The 21,971-nt window shown below is 33.6% G+C and overlaps 2 protein-coding genes and 2 pseudogenes across 2 annotated transcripts; all 4 read left to right on the forward strand.

Moving 5' to 3' along the window:
- Positions 1–86: 86 nt before the first annotated feature.
- Positions 87–1,733, forward strand: LOC120116218 (RNA pseudouridine synthase 1-like). Its single transcript, XM_039136757.1, has 2 exons — positions 87–493; positions 966–1,733. Exons 1-2 carry the CDS (start codon positions 130–132, stop codon positions 1,640–1,642), a joined length of 1,041 nt encoding a protein of 346 aa, XP_038992688.1. The 5' UTR covers positions 87–129; the 3' UTR covers positions 1,643–1,733.
- Positions 1,734–2,511: 778 nt separating this feature from the next.
- Positions 2,512–11,588, forward strand: LOC120116216 (annotated as a pseudogene).
- LOC120116185 lies at positions 5,941–6,288 on the forward strand. The gene has a single exon (XM_039136728.1). It carries the CDS (start codon positions 5,941–5,943, stop codon positions 6,286–6,288), a length of 348 nt encoding a protein of 115 aa, XP_038992659.1.
- Positions 11,589–15,721: 4,133 nt separating the features above from the next.
- Positions 15,722–18,222, forward strand: LOC120116224 (annotated as a pseudogene).
- Positions 18,223–21,971: the final 3,749 nt, after the last annotated feature.

Consider the following 21,971-nt stretch of genomic DNA (forward strand, 5'->3'; position numbering starts at 1 on the left):
AATTCTGAAAATAAGGGTTTATGGCCATGGGAAAGGCCAACTGGAGCTAAAAACGACGCCGTTTTCTCTCTTACAGTAGCTTGATAAATTGAAAGATTCAATCACCAACCGTCATGTAACGTGACACAAATGCCCTTATTTCCCCTTCTCCAAGCCCAACAAAGCTTCTTCCTTTACAGACCAAAACCCTTGTTCAAATTCCGCAGAACCCATTTTTTCCGCTCAAGAATGTCTTCAAACTCCGATTCCCTCCAAAATTACCCAACACCTTTATCCCCTCCATTGCCGTCAATCTCAAAAGACATTGAGCTTGCCAGAGCGATGACAGCTTCTTCAAAATCAAGCCTTTTTGAACTCTCAAAAAGTGAGATTTTATATGAAGATGAGTGGCTCATTGCCGTCAACAAACCTCAGGGGATTTATTGTGATACCGTTCTAGCTTCTGTTCCTCGCTTTCTATCTGACTCGCCCGATTCAGATCGGCTCTGCCAAGGTAGAGTTTGCCGCTTCTACTTCCCAGAAACGTGTACTTCATTGTTGGAAGCTTTAATTTGTTCAAATGTTGCAATTTATTTAACTTAAGTTTTTTTATCTGATTTTGAAGCGGCAAATTGTTTCCTTTGTAAATGAGATATTATTAGTTTTGTACAAAGCACCTTTAGCACTGGATTAGAGTCTAAAAACAAGACTTGGTTATCTGTAGATTTCTCCTTCTTTCTACATGAAATAGAAAAATACACGGGCTTCGCTTCATTTGATCATATATGGATTTTCATTTAGCATGTAGGGTAGGGATTTTCATAACAACTGCTATTCCGATTACAGACCGTTATTTAAATCCTTATGTAGAGTTGAAAAGCATTGTATCACAATCTATTTTTGACTCTTGATGATTCATTACTAATAACCAAGATCAGAAGAAGCTTTCTTTTGATATGCTTGAACCTTTTTGTTTGTCAATCCAGAGAACCAATCCAGCACATTAGAGCTCCATCTGGCAAATCGACTTGATCGTGACACGAGCGGCATCATGGTTATTACCAAGTCGCACAAAGTAGCTTCTATGCTCGTCAAAGCATTTACTAATCACAAGGTTCAGAAAACATATGTTGCTTTCTGCATTGGTTCAGCTCCACAATCAGAAAGAATCACCATCAAATCAGGTCATGGTCGATCAAAGTTTGGAGCATGGCGTGTGTATGCTGCAGGAGATGTAGGTCGAAAACTACCAGGAGGTTCCGTAGTTAGGGACATGGAAACTACATTTGAAGTGTTATCAATCAATGGACAGCATGGGTGCAAGGAGCCATCTGAATGTGTGAAAGATGAAGAAAATAGTATTGTAGTAGAAGAAAAAGCTGTTATCGATGTTGATGCAAAGAAAGACGAAATTTTGGTTAGAGCATTTCCTCGAAGTGGAAGAACACATCAAATCCGATTGCATTGCCAATATCTCGGGTTTCCTATAAGAGGCGATGTGAAATATGAGGGAGTCTATGAGTGGAAAGGAAGAACATATGATGCCCACGAGCTTCACGCAGAGACCTTGTCTTTTCAGCATCCAATTACTGGTTTCCCTCTCATGATTCAAGCACCCCTTCCTTTTTGGGCTAGCCAAGCACTGCAGCTTCTAATAGATTGAAGGGCGTTCCCTGCATGCACCCACGCAACTTTTAGCTTCAGAAGATCCCCAAAAATATGGTAAGCTAATTCGATGTGATTATTTCTCAAGAGTGAAATTGGCATATCTTGCGTTATGCATGTAAGAACCATTATAAGCTTACTTATGTCGCGCATCTTGTTGGTTTTAAAACCAGCTGAAGAGTTTGTTCACCAAAAGAATTGAGAGAGAAGTGAGAAAAAGAAGAAAATTGAAGCTATAAAAATCGACTCACGGCATGTTTTTATTAAACTTTTAAAGTTAAAATACAAAATACTGTCACTACTACTGATTTTTTTTCAGATCAGTATGGTCTTGAAATGTTCAAATCTAATCTTGCCAATAGGCTTAGTTAGAATGTCTGCCAATTGATTTTCAGAATTACATTGAACCATTGTAGATTTTTTGTTCTGCTCCATTTATCTCACAAAACAAAACTTTACCTTGAAATGTTTTGTTTTTCCATGAAAGACAGGGTTCTTTGCAATTGCAACAGCAGATTAGTTATCACAATATATCCTTTGCTGCTTCCTCTTAGATCAGATTCAACTTTCTTAGCCAAATGGCTTGGTTAACAACAATAGTTGTAGCAAATATTCTGCTTCTACTGTTGATTGGACAATTGTTTCTTGCTTTCTTGAGTTCCATGAAAAACACCAGAATCAAGTGTAAAAAAGTATCCAAAAGTGCTTTTCATATTGAATCACTCCAATCACTCCATTTATCTCACAAAACAAAACTTTACCTTGGAATGTTTTGTTTTTCCATGAAAGACAGGGTTCTTTGCAATTGCAACAGCAGATTAGTTATCACAATATATCCTTTGCTGCTTCCTCTTAGATCAGATTCAACTTCTTAGCCAAATGGCTTGGTTAACAACAATAGTTGTAGCAAATATTCTGCTTCTACTGTTGATTGGACAATTGTTTCTTGCTTTCTTGAGTTCCATGAAAAACACCAGAATCAAGTGTAAAAAGTATCCAAAAGTGCTTTTCATATTGAATCACTCCAATCACTCCATTTATCTCACAAAACAAAACTTTACCTTGAAATGTTTTGTTTTTCCATGAAAGACAGGGTTCTTTGCAATTGCAACAGCAGATTAGTTATCACAATATATCCTTTGCTGCTTCCTCTTAGATCAGATTCAACTTTCTTAGCCAAATGGCTTGGTTAACAACAATAGTTGTAGCAATATTCTGCTTCTACTGTTGATTGGACAATTGTTTCTTGCTTTCTTGAGTTCCATGAAAAACACCAGAATCAAGTGTAAAAAAGTATCCAAAAGTGCTTTTCATATTGAATCACTCCAATCACTCCATTTATCTCACAAAACAAAACTTTACCTTGAAATGTTTTGTTTTTCCATGAAAGACAGGGTTCTTTGCAATTGCAACAGCAGATTAGTTATCACGATATCCTTTGCTGCTTCCTCTTAGATCAGATTCAACTTTCTTAGCCAAATGGCTTGGTTAACAACAATAGTTGTAGCAAATATTCTGCTTCTACTGTTGATTGGACAATTGTTTCTTGCTTTCTTGAGTTCCATGAAAAACACCAGAATCAAGTGTAAAAAAGTATCCAAAAGTGCTTTTCATATTGAATCACTCCAATCACTCCATTTATCTCACAAAACAAAACTTTACCTTGGAATGTTTTGTTTTTCCATGAAAGACAGGGTTCTTTGCAATTGCAACAGCAGATTAGTTATCACAATATATCCTTTGCTGCTTCCTCTTAGATCAGATTCAACTTTCTTAGCCAAATGGCTTGGTTAACAACAATAGTTGTAGCAAATATTCTGCTTCTACTGTTGATTGGACAATTGTTTCTTGCTTTCTTGAGTTCCATGAAAAACACCAGAATCAAGTGTAAAAAAGTATCCAAAAGTGCTTTTCATATTGAATCACTCCAATCACTGTCTGTATACCCAAGAAAACTCAACTTTTCAACCTTCTTGAACTAGAAATCATAATCTGAAGTGTCTTTTATATACCTTAATGCTCTCTTGGCTGCCGTAAAGTGTGAGACATTGCAACAATATCTTGATAGTAAACTTACAGTAAACATGATAACTAGTCTGGTTATTTTTAGATACAACAAGCATCCAATAAGACTTTTATAGCACTTCTCATCGACTCTTTCAAAGTCATCTCTGCTGCTTAGTTTTTCACCTTGAGCAATGAGCATACTAATAGACTTGCAATTCTCCATGCAAAATTTCTTCAAAATCTTCAATGAAAATCTTTTGGCTTATGGAAGTGCCTTGTTGGGATTGTTGAACCTCCGTCAAGAAAGTATGTCATTTCAAACACACCTTTTATTTGATTTTTGAAGGCAACAGAAGCTTTTCACTACTTTTGGCTACCAAGGGTTCATCGACTATATAAAGATACTATCAACAAGGTTTCTTCTTTTAAATTTTCTCAAATTAAGTTAAATTTTATTCACTCCTATCCATAATGATCGACAAATTAATTTAAAGAATTTGCATCACCCATGCCAACTTTCAAATAAAAATATTATTATTATTTTTTGTGTAAAATATAGAAATGATCCCCTGAATATAGGTTAATGCTTTGTTGAGTCCTCCGATTATTAAAAGTTATAAAATAATCCTCCGACTATAGGACATTGCTTTATTGAGTCCTTAGATTATTGTAAGTTACAAAATGGTCACCTGACTCTTCATGTATTTCAAACTTGTCTGTATCCTTTAAAAAGTTGATTGTGGTCTAAGTTGGACGTTAACTTGTTGACTGTGATATAACAAAATCTGATATCAGAATCTCAAAAGACTATCATATCTCAATTAACATGTTAACGTTCAAGTTAGAAGACAGTCAATTTTTAATGGAAAATGACGAGTTTGAAATATATGAATAGTCGAGAGACTATTTTGTAACTTTTAATAGTTGAGGGAATCAACAAAGTAACACCCTATAATCAAGGTATTAGTTTATAACTTTTAATAGCCGATGACTTAACAAAGCAACACCCTACTGTCAAGAGACTATTTATGTAATTTACCCTTATTTTTTACCTTAAAAGTGTCAAATGGCTTTGAGATATTTTGATAAATCTAAACGACAAAAAGATTTGTAAGGACATAAGTAAAGTACTAAAACATGTTTTGATATTATTTGATAGTTAAATTTAGATTTGAATATAAATATTTCCAAACTAAATTTTTATTTCGTAATATTTTAAAAATGATGATGAAATTTTTAGTATAAATATTAAATCAAGAAGTTGAACACGAGAGAGCATGGTGGCCGGAGGTCACTAAAATCTAGATTTATTGTTTAAATTTTATTTAGTTATTTTAATTAATTAAATATCTAAATCTAAAATTTAAATACTCAATTAAATACCCAATAATTAAGTAAATTAGAATTAATTTTAATTTATTATTAATTAAATAATTAGAGTCAAATACTTAGTCAAAGAGAATCCTCATTCCATAATTAATTAACTAAATTAATCATCAAGTAATCTTCAACCAATAAAATTACAATAAAATTTAATTTAATTTCTAATTCAAAATTCAGTCAATATCTAACAATCTCTCTTTTGACATAAATTTCATTAGAAAATTGATCTTCGATGCTTCAAGTACGTAAGCCATATCACATCCTAATTTTAGGGTTAGGAGATTTTGATGTTTAATTGATTAAAAAAAGAGTAATTAAGAATTTGAGGGGATTTACTGTCATTATTACAAATTGAAGGGACCTATGATTTTGGAACTTATAAAAGGATAATGTACAAACTTATAATATATGAGCAATAAATATTATTATCCATTCACATTGTGCTCTACACTAATGTATAATTTTATAACAAAAATATTTTAAAATTGATGAGTCGTTAAATATTTTTAAAATCTTTTATGCTGAGACATGTCATTATCTAATTATATATAAAAAATGACATATCAATGCTAATTAGTAGAGAGAAGAGGATCTGAAAACTAAAAAAATAAAATTGTCAGCATTGTTGGTGACACATTTGCAAAATAAAAATATATATGACCAAAAATAGAAAATAAAAATAAATTGATGACTAATAATATAATTTACTCAATTATTTAAATTGTATTTTTAAATAACGAACCTCTCATTTCTCCACGGTTGTACTTGTTTTTACCGTAATCAAAGGACTTCCATTCTTTTCCCCTTCTTTCTCTTTCCCATAGCTAAAGCCTCAAAAGCAGAAGAAAGAAAAGAGAGAGAGAAAGAGAGAGAAGGTCCAACGGAAGGCAAGTAAGGCATCGACAGATGGAAGATTTCCGGAACTCTTCCCACCGGGAAGCCGGCGGCCGGAACTTCGAAATATTTGATGCTAACATGTTAAAATACGTCGACAAAGTTTATTTCGGTCGACCTCAACTATCCTACGATCCTTCTCCTCCGATCGATCAAAAACCGGCCGATAAGAAAAAGAAGAAGAAGAAGAAGAAGTCATCGTTGCCAATCACATCATGGTTCAATGAACCAATGATAAAAAGAAAGATGAGGGTTACCAAGTATAAGATGTATGCCCTTGAAGGGATGATCAAGTCTTCTTTGAAGAAAGGCCATAAGTGGATCAAGAAGAAGTATCATAAGCTTGTGCATAGTTATTAATGGAAGAGACGTTGATAGCATGGAAGTGAAATGTGGGGGGAAACACCCACAAAAAGTGTATAAAATGCATATTTTTCCCCATTATTTCTTTTCGTTTCTTCTTCCTCTTCTGTTCATTATATTTTTAGGATTCTAGTATTCTACCATTGAAGAGGTTGGAAAATTTGATCGAAGGATGAACTGTGATGATACATATATACGACTGAATTATGATGCAAAAATGATCAAACACATAAAAATCATCTACTATTTCTTTGTTTATTAGAGTTGCATCTGCATTTTATTTTTAAAGGATGTGTATCTTGACCAGTGCTGCAAAGTTTGGATTTTGAGTTGTTTAGGTGCGCTGTACAGTGCATTCCCCCCCTTCTTTTTGTTAATGTTTGTAGCTTTAACCGGTTGAATCTTGCCATTCTTAAAGCTTATGTTTGAGGTTGGTTCTTATTTCCTACTGAAAAATTATTGGTGCAGACTGCTCAAGTGATTACCGATAAGCCTAATATTTCACTCATATAATCATTTTAAATTAAATTCTATTTAATTTTATTTATCCGATGACCTTACATTTATGTAAAATTAAAAAAAATATAATAGATAAGTGAATCCATCATATATATATATATTAAATTGAGACAAAAGTTCGGAGAATTTTACGTCCAGTAGTATTTCTGTGAATCTCTCTCCTACATGGAGGAAATGTGACCGTAAATGCCATGAAGTTGCCAAGAAACAACGTGAAAATAATAAAAAAAGACGGTCCAAACTTGAAAATAATAAAAACTGCATCCATCTAACACAGAGAAAGGACACTTCGGCCGACAGTAAGTGAAAGTGACATAGTGAACCTAGTGGGACTACTGATAATTAAGGATAAATTTTAAACAAAAAGATTAAATTCTAAACTATAAATCATAATTACGACACATAACACTAAAATACACTAAACTAAGTTCAAAAAAAAATTGTGTACGAGATAATTTAAAAGCATTTAAGTGGCATAATCATAAAATTAATATGTGATGTTGCATAAATGATCACTTTATCTTTATTTTTTTGAGCATTTTAATTTTTAATATTTATTTTAAGATAAAAAATTCATCACTTAATAGAAATTATTAGTTAACAAATTATCTTCTTGAAGTGATGTACTTTATTTCATTTATACAAAATATTCTATTTAAAAAAAATTAATAAACTATCGACGTCTAAAAAATGTCTTATCATACATAGATATAATGCAATACTGACATGACACAAATGAAGATGTGACATACCACGTTAGTAAAAATATTTTTATTAATTAATTTTATGTAATTTTATTTGTTAATAATTATAAACCATTCAAACATTGGCACATGGTAATCTCTTGCTGATTTAAAATTAAAGGATTTTAAATAGAAGCTTAGAAGGGATGGAACCCAAGTCATTTGGAAGAAAAACATGTTCAGAAAAAATAACAGACCATTAAAAACTTTATTCTGTTTCATAGATTTTCGATCCGACAAAAGTGCATCGACTAATGCGAATGAATCGTCGTAGGGAGGTTTTTAATCATCTGTTATTTTCTGAATGTTTCATAATTTAATGAAATTTTAGTTTTGGTTATACAACAATCCTATCATAATATATACAAGGAATCTTGACTTAGCGGTTTAGGTATGAGTCATTCCTCCCAATGGTTCAGTCCTTTTTAAGCTTATATTTTAAATCTTTTAATTTTAAATCTATAAGAGGTTGTCATTTATTTTTATATTAAACCGAGACAAAACAAAACCAGACACGGTTTTTGTGGAAAAACATAATTTAAAAGCGTTTTTTTTTTTGGCTCAAGCGCGCGATTTCAATCCGAAAGTTCTCTTGATCGCACGATTTCAATCCAAAATTTCTCTCAATCGTGCGATCCCAATCCAACCCAACCGTGTTTTTTTTCATAAATTTCTTGTCAGAAGAAGAACTAAATTCAAACACATGTAGCCGTCCTCTTCTGATTTGTCGGATGGCTCGTTTTCATTGTATATTTTGATTTCTCTTTTTATGTACTTTTCAATTATGATCACGCGTTTGTTCTATTTCCACATCGTTAATTCGTTTTACCTATGAAATCCAAATGATATTTTAGTATCATTTTTTAGTTAAACTCCGGTCCAGTGATGTGCACGATTTAACTATATCCTTACAAATTTTGCATATTTAATGTTCCTTTATGTCTTTCTCTTCCTTTTGGGGGTTTTCTTGTTGCTTTAAACCATTTTTATCATTTAAATACAACATTTTCTTGACTTCAGCGACATTACGTGTTTTAAAACAGTGGTTTTGAAGAGTAAATTCCCGGTATCTTCTATTACTCGAGAGTTTTAAAGTCAACGAAAGTGTTTTGCTTTCTGGGTATTTATAACAACCAGCTGGAGAGCATTTGGGTTACCAAGTGTTTGCTTTTATTCTTTCCAATTTGTTATCTTTTCATGATGCTGCCTAGTAAGAGAACTGCTCCTGATCATGGTGATGATGATGAGAGCTTGGAACTTATGGCTCCTGAGCCTAAAAGAAGAGCTTACCTCAAGAAGTGAGTTGGGTATTTTTCGTTAAAAGGTTGATAATTTTTCACGTTTTTCGAATTGAGTTTCTTTAATTTCTTGGTTGTTTTTTTTTTTCAGTGCTGTTCGAAACAAAATGGGTGTTGGAGGGCTTTCCTTCAACAAAATTGTGCTCAACCTGGAACCAATGCTTCGGTTATGGGTAAGCCCTGCTTCATATGTTGGTTCTGCTTCATTTGAGCTCAACTTGGGGTACAGTTTGAGCTGTCAAATCTTATTATGATAGTATCAACGAATTTATTAGCTGGAATTGTATCTTTACATTTCAATCTTGGTTTGAATTGCCTGATTTCTCAGTTTATGTCACTGTATTTTAATTCTTCTACATATCATCCGTTTAGGTTCGAGAGGCTGTCGAAACGGCAATTATGTCCTCCATTCCTTCATCTTCAAGGTCAGCATTTTGATGTATATCTTCCATGTTTGTATGTATCCTTATGCTGCATGTTTATTGTGTAATCCGTTAGCAGTCTAAGTTGGTACTTTTACTGTTTTAGATCCTCGCTTAATCAGATCGAGGCACCAAGAGGACGAAGGCTGCAGTTGCGTTTTGTCGATAAACTACCTTCGACCTATTTACAGGCAGCAAAGTTGAGGCTGAGAATGGGAATCCCATTAGGATTGTCCTAGTTGATGCAACTACCCAGACAATGGTCTCATCCCTGTCATCGATTAAGGTCGAAATTGTTGTCCTCAATGGTGATTTCGGCACTGATGAACGACAAGATTGGTCGGAAAATGAATTCAATGCTAGTGTTCTTCGTGAACGAGAGGGTAAAAGGCCATTGGTAACAGGGGATCTCAATGTTACGATGGTAGACGGTGTTGGTACTGTTGATAACGTGGTTTTCACCGACAATTCGAGCTGGATAAGAAGTGGAAAGTTCCGTTTAGGAGCTAGAGTTGTACAAAGAATTGCTGGTGAAGTGACGATCAGGGAGGCTACAAGTGAAGCATTCAAGGTGAAGGATCATCGTGGAGAATGTAAAGCTCAAACACTATTTTTTTCAAATTCAATTCCATATTCAGTATAATCTTAAAAACTGACATGGAAATTTATTCATATGCAGTGTACAAGAAACACTACCCGCCGCACCTACGCGATGAAGTATGGCGTCTCGAAAGGATAGCGAAAGATGGCACCTTCCATGCTCGTTTGGCTTCTAAAAATATTCATAACATAAAGGACTTCCTGCGGCTGCAAGTTACTGATCCATCCACACTACGCAATGTAATAAATCAAGAATTCTTCATATCCATCATAACATCTAATTTTTTTTGTTTCATCGGCTGAACCTGTCTGAATTGTGACATAACTGCAGATACTAGGTGGTGGGATCTCAAACAGGGTATGGGATACAATCGTAGAACATGCCTTAACTTGTGTTCTTGATGATGATGAGTGGTATACCTACTACGGAGCTGCACAAGGAGTTGGTCTCCTCTTAAACTCCATTTATCAGGTCATTGAAGTAACGTTTGATGGCCAAAATTACCTGCCTGTAGAAAACTTAAACTTCTCCCAGAAGGTACGTGTGTCATATCCGTGAATTTCGTAATTACAGTATTTCACCTTATTATGTTCCATATGTTACATAAGAATAAAGACTGAATGGTTTTCCTGCAATTCATTTTTGCAGCTGCTAGTGGAAGATGCAAAGAGACAAGCTTACAAGAATGTTCGGGACCTGGTCTTGATCGACCGGCAAGCGATTACGGCTGGCCCTTCAATGCTCTTTACAGGTCTGCTGCCTGAACCAGTAGGCACCTCGAATTTGCTTCTGCAGCAACCTGATCTCTCAGCCTCAAACCAAGGTAAAAGACCAGACATGCCACTAGGGTTCTACCAGTTTCAGACTTTGAATTCCTTCTTATTAATTGAAATGCAGAACACATGTATTATATGCTTATGAAATCCTTGTATATGCAGATCAACAAGGCATGTCACTGGGATTCAGCCAATCCTCCTATGCCTATGAAGTGGAAGATCCCGATCAATTGCAGGGAATTGGAGCATTTAGTCCAATGCTAAGAAACAGTTTTCGAATGGAGGGAATTTTCCCTTACAATGGAGACAATGTTTTTTCACTTTTCACAGATGGAGATTTCGATATAAATCAGGATAATCCTCAGGCTCAAATGCTAAGCTTAACATCAGCCGCTCCTGCATGGGCACAAGGAAATGGATTTATTTTGACTCCAGACTATGAATCATCATCTATAGGCATCCTTGCTTCTTCCCCAAGCTTCAATGTAAATAACCGAAGCATCAGAGAGGCGAGAGATGTATGTCCCAAAGCTCAGTGGTTGAAGTTACGAGCCGTTATCCAATGGAGGTCAATTAGACGTGGTGCTGCAAGAAGGCGGCACTGGCTGCCACAAGGTATATGTATATAAATCAGTAGGAACAATTGCACAGCAATTAACCATCTCCAACATGTTCTATGTAATCAGGAGACAATAATCTCGAATGTCTTTTATCTGAGGTTTCTACATCTTATGTAGTGTTTTTGTTATGGAAATGTGTTGTAACTTGTATGTCGTGTGAGGTTGTAGGAGGGCAATCAGTGTTATTCTCTTAGGTTTATTATTTAGCTGAAGATGTCACCTTTGTAACTTGCAACTAACAATTGCAAACAAAACAAGGGTGTTTGCAAATAGTGTTTGTAAGTTAAAAATATTAGTGTAATAAAATCATCAATTTGTTCACTCCTTTTGATTTGAACAGAGAGCCGCAATCGATGGTTGCATGGTGATCGATCAATGATATGGTAACAAAGAGGAGAATAGAGAGAGCGAGTGAATGGATAGGAAGAAATCCTTTTTTAGGTGAATAGGGGTTCAAAGATTGATCCGTGATGATGTCATGCTTTTGCATGTTGATCGATCAGTGATATGGTAATAAGAAGGAGCATAGAGAGAGTGAAGGAATGAATGGATAGGAAGAAATCCCTTTTTGAGGTGCATAGGGGTTCATATATTGATTCTCTATATGTGATGATGTATTGCAGATTGTCTTTTCGAGAGGTGATGGCTGACTGGAGGGTACAAATAACTCAGGAGGTACAACATTATGTTCTCATTGATTGAGATAATGTTATAAAGTGATTTGATCCGAGATTTATATGCAGAGATATTTTTTTGTATGTATTGAGTTTGATTACGCTTTGAAAGTTACTTTGGAGGCATCTCTAGACTAATGTAAAATTTTCTGTGAGGTGTTTTCAGCGCCTTCGAGAGGTCGAAAAAATCGGAGGTTTCTCCAGGCTTGTTTATTTTCCCTACGAAGAACCTTTTAGGATTGATGGACGTATGGTGGAAGACCTCGATGCCTTTATACGTTTTTCCAAGCCCGTATAAGGCGTTTTTAAATTTACAGAGTTTTATTAGTGATATCCCTGAACTCATATGTACTTCCTTGCAAAGGGCCTTCAAGGCCTTTGGAAATTACTTTTGTGTTGTTAATTGAGGTGGGCAGAATTGTCTCCGGGCCCATATACATTTCTTGCAGAGATTTTTTTGACACTTCTAGGATATCTCAATTAATTCGGGTAAAGTTGTCTTTAAGCCTGAACGTATTCCTATTTGAGGATTCTCAATGCTCTTAAGATATCTCAATTAATTCGAACGGAGTTGTCTCTAGGCCGCATGTATTTCCTGCGGAGGATTCTCAATACTTATGGGTATCATAATTTGGTAAAATTGAAGCGTATAGAGCTAGCTCTAGGACCGTATGTATTCCTCACAGAGGATTCTCAACGCTTTTCTTGAGATCGTTTATGTATTCTTCAGAGCTTAATGGCAAATTTCTTCGACCATAGCAGAATAATATCTACTCCATTTGGCTAGTGAGGTCACATGGTCATATTGGTTGGAAGTATCTCCATATTTTCGATTGTAGATGAGGCATCTCGACACTCTCTGAAGAGTCCATAAGGGGAGAGACATCTTCATCTTGGTAGAAGCAATGGAGACTCTTCTCTTTGCGAGTCAAGTCTAGTTTTACATGACTTCTATTCGTGGGTTAAGTCAAGTTGAAATTAGCTCCTTTTTGCGAGTTGAGCTAGTTGAGATTGGTGTCTCCTTGCAAGTTGAGTCGAGTTGTGGACTCCTCCTCATTGCGAGTTAAGTTGAGTTTTAGATGACTTCATTGTTGGTTAAGTCAAGTTGAAATTAGCTCCTCTTTGCAAGTTGAGCTAGTTGAAATTGACGCCTCCTTGTGAGTTGGGCCAAGTTGTGAACTCCTCCTTGCGAGTTAAGTCGAGTTTTGGATGACTCCCCTTTGTGGTTTAAGTCAAGTGAGAATTAGCTCCTTATCACGAGTTAAGCTAGTTGAGATTGACTCCTCTTTGTGAGTTGAGACATGCCGTGGACGACTCTTCTTGTGAGTTGAGCCGAATGCATTGCTCATTGAAGTTTCAAGCCCATTTTCCTTCGTTTTGAAGTTGAATATTGGCTTTAAAAAATCTATAAAATCGTATGCATGTGTGTAAAATCATGAATGCATTGTTCTTAGGTATGCCTAAAGTAAACAATATTGAAAATTTAACCAAACATGAACGCTTTCAAAAATAAACAAACATGAACATAACTCTATTAATTCAAACTCGGTTCATTTACACTCTAGCATGTCATCGAATACGCAATTGAGTTAGTATGTTCAAGTAGTGGGAACTACGTTAGATCTCGTGTAGTTAGGTAAGTTGTGTATGAAATGTTAAATATGTTATGAATGTCAAATAAAATGTATGATATTCATTAAGTCCGATGATCTCAATACTATAGAGATTTTACGCATTCTTTGTATTTCCTATGTGTGAGCATAAGTCGTGGGCACGATTTATTCTCATATTTTTAACTTCCTAATGAACTCTGGAGATAAGGCATGGGCATGGCTTGATCTCATAATCTTCTGTCATTTGTTATTCTTGGTCTACCATTAATTTGTATTAAATATGTTTTTGAATACTTAAATTTGTCTTTAATTGATTGAATAACCTCTGTATGTTTGTATGTTGTATAAATTGGTCCATCATTGATGTTTAAGTTGTGATTCCTTGATAAATTAGTCAAATTAGAATCCGATCAAGTTCAATTTCATTCTAACCTTCAAATGGGTAAATAAATTTACTTACTAAATTTTACTCTATCTCTTATTTCATTCATTGTACTTTTAATCAATTTGATCACTAAAATTTTAAATTGCTCCTGTTTTAATCTCTGTCGTTAAATAATTGTTGACATTATGACATGGTAAGCAATACTAAAACAACGTAGCGTTGAATCTCTACAAAAAAAAAAAAATTAAATTTAGACCAAAATGACGTAGTTGGTCTAAATAAAATGTTATCTTTCTTCTTCTTTTTTCTTATTTATCTTCCTCCCTTCTTTTTTCTTCTTCTTCTTCTTCTTCTTCCCCTCCCATTTTCTCTCTATTTCTCTCCTCAACCTCAACTAACTCAGATTCCGGCCACCACATCAACCGTCGTTATGACCACCGTGGCACCGGCCACCTCTCATTTCTCCAACTAAAACCCTAAATTTGCATAATATATATAGCGATCTTGTTATCTCCATTTGCATCCGGGCCTTCTTCCACAATTGCTGCGGATCCATTGCTTTCCTGCTCCCTTCTTTCTATTTGCTCCTTTTCTTGATATTAAGTATTTCATACCTACACTTGTTCTTATCTTTGGTTTTCTGAGTCTGTTGCATGTGAATGGATGGGTTTCATCAAAACATAAGTAGATAACCTTTGTGTTAATACTTAGTTTTTGTTTGAGATTTACATAAATTGCAGAATCATTTTATGAGTTGGAAGAAGAAATGTTTACTTTGATTCAAATAATATTGCAGAAAAAATGTCTTTTTCTTTCTAGCAAACATTTTATTGACTGTTAATATGTTGGAAGAAGGCCATCAATGCTTAGTTTGTTGATAAAAATAAAATAAATAAAAAAGATCGATCAACATAAAGGCTCGCTGACAATGGCAAGCAAGAGAAGTTTATGCATGAGGGGTTATTTGAGAGAGAGAGAGAAAAATTCCTTAAATCCCTATAAATTAATATTAGGATCAAGTAATTTTATTAATTTTAAAAAATTAATTACTTAATAAATTAATAATGTATTAATTTATTTAAAAAGATTTATTCGATTCAACAAACATACGTTATCTTCATGATATGAATTCATTAAGTGACTTTGCAATCAAAATTGAAGATGATATAATATCTTTACACTCATTTACGCGGTAGGAAGCACTCATAACTGTAATAAATTTTCACAATTTTTTATCACAGTATGAGAACGCAACATCAGAACTTTTAGATGTAATAAGGAAAGTTAGAGATGATATACAACTAGATTTAAATTATAAGAAGCATACAACAATAGAATACATTTTACTAAGTTTTCATAGTTATATTTATAAATTTATAGAATTATTAATTTATAATATTGAAGAGATCGTATATTTATATAAGAGTCTTTCAAAAAATTATTATCCTTTTAATTTATAGTTTAGATCGTAGGTTTAAATTAAGACCAAAAAAATTATTATTTTAAAATAAATATTAATTTATCTAATATTAATTTATCTAATATTAATTTATAGAGATTTTATCATAGGTTGTACTTAGAAATAACTGTGCTTGATGGTGGGATAAGAATATTATGTTCAAGATCCTATTTTTATTTTCAAAACTTGATAGAAAAAACTGTTTAAAAAAATATAAAATTATTTTATCCTATAAATAAATAAACAAAACTTAGACGAAGGTTAAAAAAGTCAATTTAGGACCCGAGACGTACGGATCGGGAGATGCGCACATGGTCCGGGTGATCGATGGGGCTCAAAAACTTAAACTGAGAGCCCATTCCACTATTGTTCAACCTCAATCCAAGGGGAGGTTAATCCCTTGTTTGTCTCCATCTACGAGAAAGATAACTGAAAAAGGAACTTGAAATCCTCCACGTTTCTCTCTCTTTAACTATTATATAAATAGCTTGTGTTGGAGCCTTTTTTCAAACAGTTATTGTGCATTTCTTCACGTCTCGGATCACTCCCAACACAAGGCACGTTTCTCCCTCCCTCTCTCTCTCTCTCTCTCTTTTGGTTACTTGGAAATCGAAAGAAAATCAGAAATTTTTATGTTTTCATATTAATGTTCATTTCATAAGTTCAAAAAGGGAAAGTCGAAGAAATCACACTTGAACATGGTAAAATGAAGTTGGTTTTCAATGGATAACAAACGAGGAAAATTTTGAATTTGATTATTTTTTCAATTCCCTTTTTCGCTTTGGGTTTCTCTCTTTAAATTGTACTTTGTGAGTCCATTAGCTTTCCCCCCTTCAGATCATGTAAGGTTGCATTGAAACTTCATTTAGGTTTAGCTACATGATTAAATTAGTTTGTTTTGTTTTGCTGGAGTCAAAGTAACAGTTGTCATTTATTGTGTTATTAGGGGAAAATGATGAAGATGGGGTTTACAATTTGCCCTTCGGATCATCATTTTTGTTCAGTTTTTGGTGTAAAAACGATGCATCTTTATGAGTCTACAGTGACTAGTTTGGTGCAAAAGTAGGATTCAAGTTGAGTTCTTGATAGGTTGTTCAATTGTTTTCGATAATGGCTGATATATAAACTTCTGTATTGAAATTTGCTTGAAAATTGGGTTGTTGCTGGTTTTTCTTCAGCTTCATTGAAACATGGGCTTTCAAATTTGTGTCTTGGGTGATATTTTCTCTGTTTTTCTTCTTATTTTACTAATTCAATGGTTCTTCATTTTCAGATTGCAGGCAATTCTTTGTCTGATGTGGTATAACTCAACCATTGAAATCTTGGCCTATTATAGATCAGATTCAGATGAGATCTCTCGCCATTTGCTTTTCAATGTTGCAAGCTCCCAGAGGCAGGATCCATGGCTTAGCTAATTTTATTGCGAAAGCCTCCACAATATAAGTCCGGGTCGTGTACATAATTCGAGCTTCAAGCCGCTTGCTTCCAATTATGGGATCGAAGGAGTTTCAGTAGAAGATGGACTAGAAGGCCTATGACAACTAAAACAGATGGAAGAAACAAGACTAACCAGGCTGCTAAACCGAGTAACCTTATCCGTAAAATTTTAGATGAAAAGGTTTCAAGAAGCACTGCATTGAATTTAAATAAAAAAGAAGAAATAAGTGAACATCAACAGCTTCAGTACTGTGGTATTCAACAGATGATTGCAGAGAACAAAGACTTAGTTGACCTTGTAACATTTATCATTTATGATACTGAAACTTCGGGTCTTAGCAGAAAGATGACCGAATCATCGAGATAGCTCTTCAAGATCTGTCGGGAGGTGAAAACAGCACATTCCAGACATTGGTTAATCCGGGATGCTATGTTGCAAATTCACATGTCCATGGCATCACAACCAACATGGTGTGTAGGCCTGACGTTCCAAGGTACAATGTTTCTTATTTCCTTGAGTTCCTTCCACCAAATATGAAATCAAAAAATGAGAAATTCTGTTTACTAGATGGTATCACTGTATCAGTGGTTAAATTTGGAACTTTTCCACTGTTTTCTGCTGGTGGGAAATGTCATTGGCAACTACTATCTGCATCTAATGCGGAATTAGGTTTTGCTTATAGATTACTGTGATGCTGTGCTTATAGATTACTGTATGGACCTTTTGTAGGATGGAGGAACTAATACCAATCTTGCTGCAGTTCGTTAAAGCCGTCAGAAACCCGGGGGCTATATATTGTGGGGTGCTCATAATAGTTTTGCATTTGATTTGCCATTTTTAATCAATGAATTTAGTCGTTGCTCATACGAGATCCCTCCGAATTGGTTGTTTATGGACACCCTTTCTCTTGCTCGTGAATTAATGAAGTCTGGAGGTCTATCCCCCACCCTTTCTCTTCACCTAAAGGATATTTGTTTCTCTTGCAAGTTAAAAGCTTGACATGAATTTTATTGACAGGAACCAACCTCCCTTCAGGAATATCCGTGAAAGCACTCCGAGAGCACTACAGAATTCCATTAGTTGGTTCGGCACATAGAGCCATGACCGATGTAAGAACCTTAGCAATGATCCTACAGATGTTGACATTTGACTTGAAACTCTCACTCCCGAACCTCATCACGAGATCTTCCACTGCCTCGGAATATCTGAACAATAAAAGGAAAAAGAGTTGAGCCTTAGTTTCAGGTTTGTTATCCTCCACCTAAATCATTTATTGTATTCCTTAACCCCATTCTTACCCATAAAATGCTAAGCTGCATTTTTCCATTCAATCTCTGTGTAGCATGTACTCTCAACTTTCCAATAAGTAAAACATCATTTAATGAAACAAGTAATCAGTAGATTCTGTTTTTGTTTTTTTAAGTCCAAAGGAATGATACAAGTTTATACCATGTATATATATGTAATGGAAACATTACATGGGAGAGGGTTTTTTTTTTTAAAGAATGACATAGAGTCCCAAGTCAGTATATTCTTCTTGGGTACTAAACGTATCTTTTATTTTGTTTTGGTCACCCAATTATTTATTTTCAAAATCATACTTAGTTTTGGTTTCATTTTGGTTACTCGTTAAAAAAAATAATGGTGAGGATGACATGTCATCTTTGAAAACAATAAAAAATGTCATGTTAGCAGATTTATTAATTTTTTAATGTGGATGATTAAAATGTAATGTTTGGTATGATTGGAAAAAATAGTGAGATGGCCAAAATGAAATAAAGTGAAAGTTTAGGTACTGAATTGTAATTTACCCATTCTTCTTTTGATATATTCATTTAGATCCATCTCTAGATCAACTCCATCCTGAGCCTACGTCCGAAACCAATAATTTAGTTGCACCAAAATCATGCGTTATAAAGGGCTAAAGGATCAGGAGTGAATAAATTTTGACCTTGATTTTTTTACATATATTTTAATAAAATCTAATTAACAATATATAAATAAATATTTTAGAATCATTTCAGGTCAGGATGAGATGTTTTCTCTAAACCCGAATTCAATGTCAATTGATTAATTTAAGAAAAAAAATATAACCCACCCAAAATTTTAAACTTGCACAAAATCTAATCTTGTGGAGTCCGATTAAAATCAATCAAATAAGAAATTTTCTTTTATCATCCCTTAACACTATTAGTACATTATTTGAGGGAATAATAACAACTTACAAACTATGTAAGAGAGCATGAAGAACAAAGCACCAAACATTCAGCGACAAACTAAAGAAGGGGTGCGAGGGGCTCGTACCCCTCTATTTTCTTTTTCTAAAAGTAAAATATTTTTGGGTAAAGTACATAAATGGTACTCCGACTATTAAATATTATAAAATGGTCATGCAATTATAAAGCATTGCTTTGTTGAGTCCCCGACTATTAAAAGTTACAAAATAGTCATTTGACTATTCATTATGTTCTAAACTTGTCATTTTCGTTAAAAAATTGACGGCAGTCTGAGCTGGACGTTAACTTGCTGATTGAGATATGATAAAATATGATTTCATAATCTCAAACGACTATCATATCTAAGTTAGTATATTAACGTCTAACTTAGACGACCGTTAATTTTTTAACGGAAAATGACGAGTTTGGAACATAATAAATAGTCGGGGTGACAATTTTATAACTTTTAATAGTTCACGGAATCAGTAAAGCAATATATGATAATCGGAGGACCATTTATGTACTCAACCCATTATTTTTTATAAATTTAAATAGTAGGTGTACATTTTTTAATAAAAAAATTAATGTTTAATAAAGCTTTATATTTTAAAGTTTGATCATTTAATTACTTTCAATATTCAATCTTGGCTTTACCATCAAACATCAATATTTATCCTTTGATATCCAAGACAGGTGTATGTGTGTGGAGAAATCAAAGATGACTTTTTTTTTGTTGAAGAGGACGAAAAAGCAAACATTCAAATAAGTTTGAAAATAGTTGGAAAATAGAAGCTGTGTCTTGCCCAAATAATTAGATTGTATGGCCTCATATTTATTTTAAACAGTAAGTTTAGATAACTTCTCTCATTTCCACTGTCCATTATTTGAAGCACGTTTACCTACAAATAGGGCGTGCCCTTATTCTCATTCACTTTATAAGAAAAGATTTACCAATAAACAAAATGATAAACTACATATTTAGCGACTCGACTATCACTTTAGTTCGTTTCGATCACTCAACTATTGTTATTTTCAAAATCATACCCAAAGTTATATTTTGGTTCCATTTTGGTCACCCACCGTTAAAAAAATTAATGGTGATGCTGATGTGTCACCATAAGATAATATAACATCATCATTGAAAAAATAAAAAAATCATCACGTCAGCAGTTCTATTTATTTTTTAACGGCGGGTGACCAAAACGAAAGTTATGTATGATTTAAAAAAATAGCTGGGTGACCAAAATGGAACCAAAATGATAGTTGGGTGACTGAATACGTAGTTTACCCAAAATAATAACTGCAATTTGAACATATTCCAAAGGCATAAGTGTGGCATGATTTCATGAAGAATAAGAAAATATATGCATTTGAGTAGGAGTTAAGCTTAATCACCCACTCATTTTGCCCAAGGAAAGAAACATAAACCCATATAGCAAAACCGAATTGAATATTTGAATACCATGCTTCCTTGATTAATAAAAGCAACCAATTGGAGATTGGAAATTAAGTAATGGCATATAGAAGACTATAAATTTTAGCCACATTTGAACAATCACCCACTTGCTTGTTGAATGTTGATACATTTAGCATGCCACGTGAGTTTAGATGAGTAAGTAGGTCCCATCAGCACATGGCCAAGTCAGCAATTGCCTTGAATATTTTTCCTTTAGTTTTTCATGTGTGTTCCACTCAACTCCATTAAAGAGAAGACAAACTGCTCCCACAAAGTTTAGTTGTTCGCCCTTCATTATTATATTCATTTCTTTAATAGATATTTTTATTAAAAAATGAAATATAAATAAATGGCCCTCCATTGCATTTCTCTCCCAACCCCACTTTATTTTATTGCCAGCCAAGACACAGCAAATTCCCATTAGATTAAAAACACACACGCACACAGAAAACAAATCTCTGTGAATGAATGAGAAAAGAAGTTAAACACAATTTTTTTTTGGGACCAAGAAAATTAGATGGAGAATTTCTTTTATTATATAGACCATAAGAAGATGAAAAATAAATCAAAAGTCAAAACCACTTTCGCCTTTGTTTCACTTACCTACTTACAATCTATCTTATATTTGTTACAACGAAAATAGATAACAACGAAGGTAAAACGACCGTAAAATAAAGAATATCAAAATTTTAAGTGAAAATCTTATTGATACTTTATTAATATATATCTTTATAAATAATGGATGATAATGTCAAGTTCGACGAACACGGATGAACATGGTTAATGAGAACACCATTAAGTTAATTGATAAAACGTTAAATTATAAATAACTAAACGTATAATTATAAATTAGTTAAAAATCTAAATGTAATTTAATTAAAATAAAATATTTATAAACTATTAGTTTTTAGGGTAAACTATTTCATTGACCATCGAACTATTTACCCTTTTTACTTTAACCACTGATTTTTCAATTTTGTTAATCGGGTCACCTAACTATTTAAATCTTATCAATTAAGACACATGTCGTTAAATATTAACGAAAGAGATGGCGTGACAGTTAATAAAATTTGTATAATTATACATTTAGTCCTCATTACTTACACATTTTATTAATTTTATCCTAACATTTAATTAATTCAATAAATTTAATCCTCAATATGATAGTGACATATGTCACTGTGTGATTGGAATTTTTAATATTTTTTATTTAATAATTTTTTCATTCAATCAATAATCGATGATGGTGGGGTTTGAACCTGGGACGCAAGCCGAAAAACTAAGCACTCTAATCACTAAGATGGACCACTAAATTTGTATAATTTATAATATAATTAATGGTAATAAATGACCTTATAAGGACTCAAACATAGAATATTTGAATAGTATGAAAATATAATATATATATAAACAAATATTATAATTGATTAATAAATGTATATGTTTATTTATATTTTAAA

Source organism: Hibiscus syriacus, unplaced genomic scaffold (genome assembly GCF_006381635.1).
Source record: "Hibiscus syriacus cultivar Baekdansim isolate YM2019G1 unplaced genomic scaffold, ASM638163v2 tig00110287_pilon, whole genome shotgun sequence".
In the NCBI taxonomy this organism is placed as follows: Eukaryota; Viridiplantae; Streptophyta; class Magnoliopsida; order Malvales; family Malvaceae; genus Hibiscus; species Hibiscus syriacus.

Excerpts from the sequence above, each read along its gene's own strand:
- LOC120116218 (XM_039136757.1), top strand. The coding sequence starts at position 130 with ATGCCCTTATTTCCCCTTCTCCAAGCCCAACAAAGCTTCTTCCTTTAC. Across the intron at positions 494-965 it reads TTCAGATCGGCTCTGCCAAG|AGAACCAATCCAGCACATTA; the intron begins GTAGAGTTTGCC and ends TTGTCAATCCAG.
- LOC120116185 (XM_039136728.1), top strand. The coding sequence starts at position 5,941 with ATGGAAGATTTCCGGAACTCTTCCCACCGGGAAGCCGGCGGCCGGAAC.